Source organism: Falco cherrug, chromosome 4 (genome assembly GCF_023634085.1).
Source record: "Falco cherrug isolate bFalChe1 chromosome 4, bFalChe1.pri, whole genome shotgun sequence".
Lineage (NCBI taxonomy): Eukaryota > Metazoa > Chordata > Aves > Falconiformes > Falconidae > Falco > Falco cherrug.
Window position 1 is genome coordinate 93,998,658 of NC_073700.1, and position 8,337 is coordinate 94,006,994.

The window sequence follows — 8,337 nt, forward strand, 5'->3', positions numbered from 1 at the left end:
ACATCGCTAGTTAAGAGAAAAAAAATCGTCGGGGAACTACATTCATAACAAGTAACTTTGGGGGTTACAAAACCCGACAAGACATTTGGCTCCTGGGGACTGCGTTTGACTGGCCAAACCCCACAAGCTTTTCGCAGAAACGGCGGGGTTTGGGGTGACGGGAAAACCTGGGGTTCTTTTGCATCTTTTTTGCAACCGAGAGAGAAGGGAAACACACCGCCCCGAGCGCCGGCTGGATTACACCCCCGCGCCCCCGGCCCCGCACAATCTCCGCACCGCGCGGAGCAGCTTTTAGCCACAAACAAATTATGAGGGGGACAAAATTTCTCCCCTGGGACCCCACACCCCCCGCTTCGCTTTCAGCCGGCACCGCACCCCGCCGCGCCTCTCCCCCCGCGGGGCTCCGCGCACCGCGCAGCGCCGGGCTCAGCCCGCCGAGCGGCTGCTGAGCAGCGCGGCGGCGCGAAGGGGCTTCACCCTCCTCCTCCTCTCTCAGCCCATCCGAGCTGCTCTCCCCAAATCAACCCCGTGGGCTTCTGTTCGTTTTGCCTTCTTCCCCCCGCCCCGTCCCAAGCTGCCTGCGGGAGGAGCCCGCAGGGAACGCGGGGTGCCCAGACTTACCTCCCCGACTTGGTGATGATCATCTCGGTACCCAGTTCGTGAAACTTGTCCCAGAGCTCTTTGGTCTCCAGGCTGCAGGAGATTTTGGCCATCTCCTCGCTGGGGATGATGGGGGTGGTGGGGATGAGGGGCTCGGTGCACAGGGTTGAAGGGCTGGTGCTAAAATCCCCGTGAGGGTCCAGGCTGGATAAGTCACTCAAAGGCTGGGCGCAAGAGGATTTCTCAACGAATTGTTCTGCAGGGTTTGGAGCCGGGGGAGAAAAATTTAGAGAAAGAGAGAGAGGGTTCAGCCAGGACGGGGCCACCGCCGAGAAAAACCATTAAAAAACAAAACAAAAAATAAAACCAACAAAAAACCAAACCCCCACCCGAAATAAAATCAAAACAAAAGGCTGTTTAGCTGCGGCCCCCCGCCCCCCCGCGCTGGTCCTTAGGCGTCAGGTCATCACTGGGGGACAGCGGTGGTGACTTTCGCAGATGAGCTCCGGGAGAAGCCCGGCGCGGGGCCTCTCCCTGAGAGCGTCCGGGGGGTGATGCGCGGGGGGCGGCGGGGCGCTGCGCGGTCCTGCGCGCTGCCTCTCTCCCAGCCCAGGGTTCCATGGAAGGGTCATTCATTCTCATTAAAACGGGAGCGCCCGGCTCCGAGGGGCTGCGGAGGGCCGGGGTGACGCTGGGAGAGCACGGCGGCCGCTCCTCAGTTGCACGGCTGGCAGAGGAGCCCTAGCGCGGAAGCGCAGTCTCCGCGCTCCCTCCGCGGGGCAGCGAGCTCCTGGCACTCGCTCAGGTTCGCCGGGGCTGCCCTGCGCGGGGCTGAGCGCGCCCCGTCGGAGAAACTGGCTGCAACATGCGCGGGTGCGGTAGCTGCCGCCGACGCTCCCCGCCGCAAGCCCCGGGAGCCTGGGGGGCTCCGAGGCGGGGGGGGGGGGAGGGGTGTCAGCCCACGAACAGGATCGGAGGGAGCGGGGCTGCCGGGCGCACTGCGACGGATCCAGCGCCGAGAAGGACCCAAAGGCGCCCGGCCCCTACGGAGAAACGTTTCGCCCCGACCGCTGGTGACACAAGCCGAGTTCCTGGCGGTGCTCCCCTTCGAGTCCTAATAGAATGGCGTGGGGGACCCAATTTAAAAATATATTATTTTGGGGGGGAAAATTAATTGAACGAGCGTTTTCCGGGAAAAAAGAATAATTAAATGAAGGAAACTACCTACGTTTAACACAAGACCCTGTAAACACGTCAAACGCGAACAGTGCAACATTCCCGGCCTACGTTATCACCCAGACGAAAAAAGTTTACAATGAATCCCTGGACTATGTGAAATCTGTTGGGTCAGTTGATGAGCTGGAGCAGACGCTGAGAGCGCTGCCTTTTCTGCGTGCTTGTAAGACTGAATGTAATCTTGTTCATTGGCGCCCTGAAAGCTTAATACAATTTTTTTATTTGCTTTTTTTTTTTTTTTTTTTTTAGTTTTCTTGGGTACAAGCAAGGACCACAAGCCGCAGAAACTGGGATGGGGGGAGGAAGGGAAAACGCTGATGTGTTTAAAGAGCCTTCGGGAATCTGAATCGAGGCGAATCTGAATAGAAGCGAATTCGCTTGCCCGAAAATCGCGAGGAATTACTATAAAAATGCTCCCGCTCAGTGTAGAGTAAAACAGTCTGTACGAGCCTACACCGAGTAGTTGTGGAGCAAGGGGATTTTCGGGTCTACGTACAAATTGTACTACCCCTTACAAGCCTAGGCACGATACCGGAGATTCTCTCAAGACTTCAAAAACATAGATGATTTGCAATAAATATTTAAGAGGTTTATTTCATACCAGCGAAGAGAAACGTTAATTACCTCGGTCTGTGGGATTACTCTACGAATGGCGAAGCTGGGTAAATAAACGGCGGAATCGAAGCTGGAGGAATTTAGGAAAACTGTTTATGCTATAAACGGCCTCGCCCGAGCGCAGAAGAAGAGACGCAATGAAGAGACTTAACGGGCCGCCGCGGTGCGGCTTCGCCTTCCGCAGGGGACACCCGCGGGCACGGGGACACCAGCCCCCCGAGGAGCGTGAGCCCGGGCGGGCAGCGGGGACGGGAGCCCCGCGCCCCACGGACCCCGGCGGCCGCCCCCGTCCCCACTCACCCAGCGGCTTGATGGTGCTCTCTGGGGACTCCTTGTCCTTGGAGCTGCCGCTCGACATGAGGGCAGCGATGGAGAAGGCGTTGGCCCGGGAGGAGAGCTGCGGCTTGGGGGGCGGCGTGTACTCCATGGCCAGCCGGCGGGGAAGCGGCGCTGCCCGGACGGGGCGGGCGGCGGGGGCAGCGGAGCGGAGCTGCGGGCGAGAGGCGCTCTGCGCCCGGCGCCGCGCGCTCCCCCGCCTTAACGCGGGGCCGCGGAGATCCTATCGGCCGGCGGCCAATCGGCGGCGGGACACGTCAAGGGCCCCGGCCCGGCCCGGCCGCGGAGGAGGGGGCGGAGGCGGCAACAGCAGCAGCAGCAGCAGCAGCAGCAGCAGCAGCAACAGGAGGAGGAGGAGGAGGAGGAGGAGGGAAGGAGGGAAGGAGGGAAGGAAGGGAGGGAGGGAGGGAGGGCTGGGCTCGGCTCTGCCCGCCCGCGGGGTGGGGCAGGGGGCGGCCAGCCTTCAGGCTGGCTCCCCGCCACCGCCGCCGCTCCCCCTTCGGGCAACCCAGCCGCGCTCCCCGCCGAGGCCCCGGCGGCGCTTCGGGGTGCGCCCCCCGCTGCTCTGAGCCCTGCGGAGGGGGGCGGGCACGCGGCCGGGGATGCTCCCGAGGAGGTCCCTAGGCTCTTCGCTCTGTCGAGGCAAGAATCGATGGAGAGGTGGTTGAGAAGAGGGAAATGAACCGTTGTTTTTTCTCGTGCGTGCGTGTCTATGTCCATTTTATATTTTAAATTCAAATTTTAAAATACCACAATTTTTACAGCAGCCGTTTTCGTCGTTGTGTGCCTTCTGGTGGGACAGAAGGTTAAAGGCTGACCATGCGCTTGATTTTCCTGCACCGCATCCCAGAAATTGTCATCCCACGCAAATGCACTCGCCCCTACCGAGGGCAGGTGAGACCCCCGCTGGGCTCCCGTCCCTTGGCGTGAGCCACCAGCCGCGCAGTCTTCGTCAACTCCGCTTCATCGGCTCCACCAAAATAGAGGCTCTTGGTCAGGCACATTGAGACAGAGAGAAAGCCAGGACGGGCTGAGGGTGCCAACAAGCACATCATTCCAAGGCAGTGATTTAAGTAAGTTGCTCACCACTACTCTGAAACACGTCTTGTAGGCATCCTCCCGTAAATAAAAAAGCGGGAAATTTAATTAAAGTCCTTTAAATAAAAAGAGAAAATACTCGCCCGCTAAAAACGACTCGAGAAGACACGCAAATTTATCACTAAAGTTTCGATTTCTAAACCTAGAACACAATCCGAGGGGCTTTTAATACGCAGAGTTGTGCCAAGAGACATGCCAACATCTGTGCTGCTCCTATCCTGGCTGAACTTAATTAATTAGCGCGGAGAAACAATTGCGCGGGTTACCCTTTGCGGCCGGTGAAGTGGGCAACACGAAATAGTACCTTATCGCTGTGAAATGAGCGAGAACCAGCCGCGGTTTGCCCTTTCATTACCTGAATTTGCTAATAGAGGGAATGTATAGACAGAATGGAATACATCTATATGTATATATTATCGCCAACAGGACGCGCGATGGGCAGAGGGCTCAGGACTTCAGTGTGGCCCACAGTGGTCTGGGGACCAGGTCTTGCCTAAGGAGGGGGGGGGGGGGGGGGGGCGCGGGGAAGGGCGCAGCCAGCCCCCCCCCCGGCCGGGCAGCCAGGAGCCCCTGCCGCCCCAAGGTCACCTCGGCAAGCATCACGCCTTGCCACAGCGCAAACGAGAACGCTCGATCCTCCCGACGTCAATCCGAAGAAAACGAACAACAGAAAGTCCCCACAGCGCTTTACTCCGAGGGACATCCCTCCTTTTAACAGCCCGGGTTCCCCGCGGTTCAGCCCCGCTCCTGGGGCAGCTCCCGGCGTGCGAGGGGCGGCGGCGGCGGGACAGGATTCCCGGCCCTGCGCTCCCTCGGCCGGACCTGGGAAGCAGGGTCCGACCTGCCTGGAAAGACGGACGAGGGGGGATACAAATCGCCCGGGGAGTTCTTTACACTGTTCCGGTGGTGGCAGTGGGGATGCCCAAGTCCCCTTCGGTTTCCTACCTATGCGCCGCGCAAATAAGGATAATTAAAAACCCAAGCTCCCGTCCAAGTAACAGCGCAGATCCTGGAAAAAAAAAAAGGGGGGGAAAAAAACCCCCAAACTCTCCCTTTTCCCCTGCTTATCTTCGTCCCCGAACAGCCAGGTCGTAACATACCCGTCCCTAGCAGGGGCTGCCCCCGGCGTGCCCGACCCGGCGGGGCTCGGAGAGCGGGCGGCGGGGGGCGGTTAATATTTCCATGCTGACCGCGCCTGGCTGGAAAACACCGACACGGGGGCCTCGGCGCAGCCCCGCGACCCCTCTCGGCTTTGCCTCGCCGCGGGATGACTCCCAGCCCCGCGGGTCGCTGCCTTTAGCGGGGGCGCAGGACCCAGCCCCGGCGGGGGGACGCGCAGCGCGGTGAGAGGAGTCGCGGAACGGGGCGGGGGGCGAGGGGGAGACAGAGGCCACGCCGCGGCCGTGGAGCGGGGACGGAGCTGGCGATCGCCTCCGGGCAGGGGGTGGCTCCCCTGGGAGAGGCACGGGCCTTGAGGGCTTGCGGGTCCCTGCTCGCACCTTGGAGGGCAAAAACCCGAGGTGGAAAGAAACCAGGAGCTTCGTTTGGTTTTGTTTTAAACGGGGTCCGTCCACACGGGATGGCTCTTCTTTGCTCCGTTAAGCCATGCAATTGTCCGCTCTGTCCCACGAGAACCTTTATTTTCTTAGTTTTTCCCCTCGCTCCGCCTCCGATAAGGAAATGAGCCTTGTCTAGACGTCCAGAGCACCCCCTCCTCCCCCGTGGGCAGCCAACGGGGCTCGGCTCCGGCCGCCTGATCCTCGCTGTGGCTCCCCGCCGGGGCCAGCCGGGGGGACACGGGGATCCGGGGACGCGGTTGGGGAAGGGGACAGAGCCCCGCTCCCCTGGGCTGCTCTGCCGCCCCTGCCCACGGCCCTGTCCGGGTACGGGGGTGATTTCAGAGACGAGGGGGCCGTCGGAGACACACAGACCTACCCCAGCGCTCTTGGTCCCCCCTCTGCTTTCCCAGCCTAGGCGATGTGATGGATAAACCCCTGCGCGCCCTTCCCGGGGGATGCGAGCCTGAGCAGCCGCGACCGGGCACCGAGCGGCCACCCCCGCTCCCCAGAGCAGAGTTACACACCCTGCTGAACCCGTTTAAATTCAACCCTTCGTTATTTATTTATCCGCAGATAGAGAACACGCCTTCTACACCGCAGAGTTTGGTTTCTATCTAGCAAATCCCTGTGCTTGTCGCTAGTGTCAGTCTGGTATGGCAGAGCCATTTCAGGAGGCATCACGATGCTTTCAAAGCACCTTTTTTTCCTCCCTCCTTTGCCGTCAAAAGCTGGTTACGGTCTTGTGCTCTGGCAAAAAGCAGCTTGCGGGTAATCGCTGAGGGTAACCGCTGCGCACCAGTTACCAGCTTTAGCCAGGGTTAGAGCTCAGTTTCACCGTCAGGTTTCGAACAGGGAGCTTGCAGCCTCCGTCCAAAACGTCGCTCCGATTCCTGAAAAGCAAAGGCGAAAACCTGATCCCGTGGAAACGGTGAACGCCGCCTTTTCCCGGCCCTTACCTCACCTCGTCCAAATCGCGACGGGGACGAGACAGGAGGGGCAGAAACCTGCAGAATCCCGCCGGGAAGCCTACCACCCTGCCGAGCAAGAGGGATAAATTCAGGTGCGCCTGTGCCCGGGGGACAGGAGCTCCCACCCTGCGCGCTTTTGCGCGGCCGTGCAGCCCCGCCGGCGGGCAGGGTGTGCGCAAAGGGGCGCAGACCGGGCCGCGGACCGTGCTCGGGTTTGCAGCCACTGCTTCTCGTGGTGATGGAGAGGCCACCGCTCTTTCTTTTTCTTTTTTTTTTTTTTTTTTTTTTTTTCTCTCGTAAAAGCTTCCCCCCACCCCGGCGCAGAGACCCGAGGGCTGTGCCCCGAAACCGGCCCCGGCTGCTCTTTCCCCTCGGAGCACCGCGCCGAGCCGACACCCGCTCCTCTCCCGTCCGCCCCGTGGGATAACCTGTCATTTGCATCCCATCCCTCCTCCTCCTCCCTTACTTCCCCGGCTGCCTTGTTCCCACCCTCGCAGCTGCTGGCCCGGCTGCCCGGAGCCGGTGCCCGACCCCTGCAGCCCGCTGCAAGGTACGCGGCGCTGGGGCTGCCTTTGGCTTGAACGCATTCCCACCTCGGAAGTGAAGGGGGTAAAATCTCTTTCTTGTTATTATCAGTTTTGCTTTTTACCCTTGTAGATGAAAACGGCTTGCGCTGTGTAAAGATTTGTGTTTATTCGCTCGGTCAGGGTCTCAAGAGCGCCCGGTCATGCCTTGCCAGCGCATCGCTACTTTACAAAGCGGTGGCGACAGGGCTCCCCCGCTCCGCTGCTCCGCAACCTTACGCGACTATCAGGTCTGCTTTCGGACTTCTGTTTTTTTCTCCTCCGCTGCACATAATGGTATTGCTCTCTCACCTAGATTCACCCTCTCTTTGCGCTGCCCGGTTGCGGAGCAAGCCGCGCTCGCAGCGCTATTTCTGCGGCGGGAGCACACGCAGACACACGCGCCCCCCCCTCCCCCCCCCCCCCCGGCCCTTGGCTGCCGCTTCACGTTTTTCCCTTCAGGAAAAGAGCCGCGCCAGCAAGGCACAAGCCCAGGTACCCGAGATCCAATTTCACAACAAAAACATCTCAATGTCACCTACACCGAGAAGGTGGCTTATTGGAGCAAAATGCGAGGCATTTTAAACCCATTAGGCATCTCTCAGATGCAAATCCAATGGTGGAAAGAGAAAGGCTCTATTAAGACCCGAGGGCTGACAATGAGATTATAGTCCAATTGCCAGCGGATAATGTGCTAAAAGCTTTCCCACTTAGTGTAACTCCTCACTGAAAATTATTCACACTTTGCAGGCTGCTGCGCTGCCGATCGGGAGATGCTTTTTGCCCACGGAGAGCGCGACCGGCCGGGCAGAGCCCAGCGCCCACGCAGAGGGACCCCCGGGCAGACCCCACGCAGAAGCATCCCCAGACCCTTCTGCTGACACACGCGACAGGGTGCTGGCGAGGGGCGTCCATAGGCGTATAAACACCTCCTCGGGCGTGCCATACCCTATATACACACGCCGGCACGGCAGCTGGATGCGGTTACCTTTTTAATATCTTTAACGCCCCTTTCACGTGCAGAAAATACACGGTATTGCCCATATAAACCTACACTTTCCGCTTAATGGAAGCGATGACATTTTTATTTAAACAAAAAAAACCCCAACAAACTGAGTTTGGGTACTCCACAGATATTTTTTTTTTTTCTTTTTCGGTTTAAAACCGTCACTGAAAGCTGACGAAATTTTCATTAAGGGTTCGCACTCCCGACGCTCTGCAGCTGTAATTCGAAGCACCACCAAGCCGTGCAAGACTCCGGATGTGATCATTTCGTTCCAATATTACAAAACCTCTTTAGGTTTTAAGGTTAGCCACCCAGAGAGCTGCAGCGAACGCACAAAACATTCTGTTTCTGGCCTG

The 8,337-nt window shown here is 59.2% G+C and overlaps 1 protein-coding gene across 1 annotated transcript in view; it reads right to left on the bottom strand.

Moving 5' to 3' along the window:
• Positions 1-2,978, bottom strand: part of TBX20 (T-box transcription factor 20) — a 40,318-nt gene extending 37,340 nt beyond the window's left edge. Inside the window, exons 1-2 of the mRNA XM_055709832.1 lie at positions 2,752-2,978; positions 622-856 (exon numbers count right to left, since the gene is read on the bottom strand). Of these exons, the coding sequence (XP_055565807.1) occupies positions 622-856; positions 2,752-2,878 (362 nt within the window). The 5' untranslated portion in view covers positions 2,879-2,978. The remainder of the gene's footprint in view (positions 1-621; positions 857-2,751) is intronic.
• Positions 2,979-8,337: the final 5,359 nt, after the last annotated feature.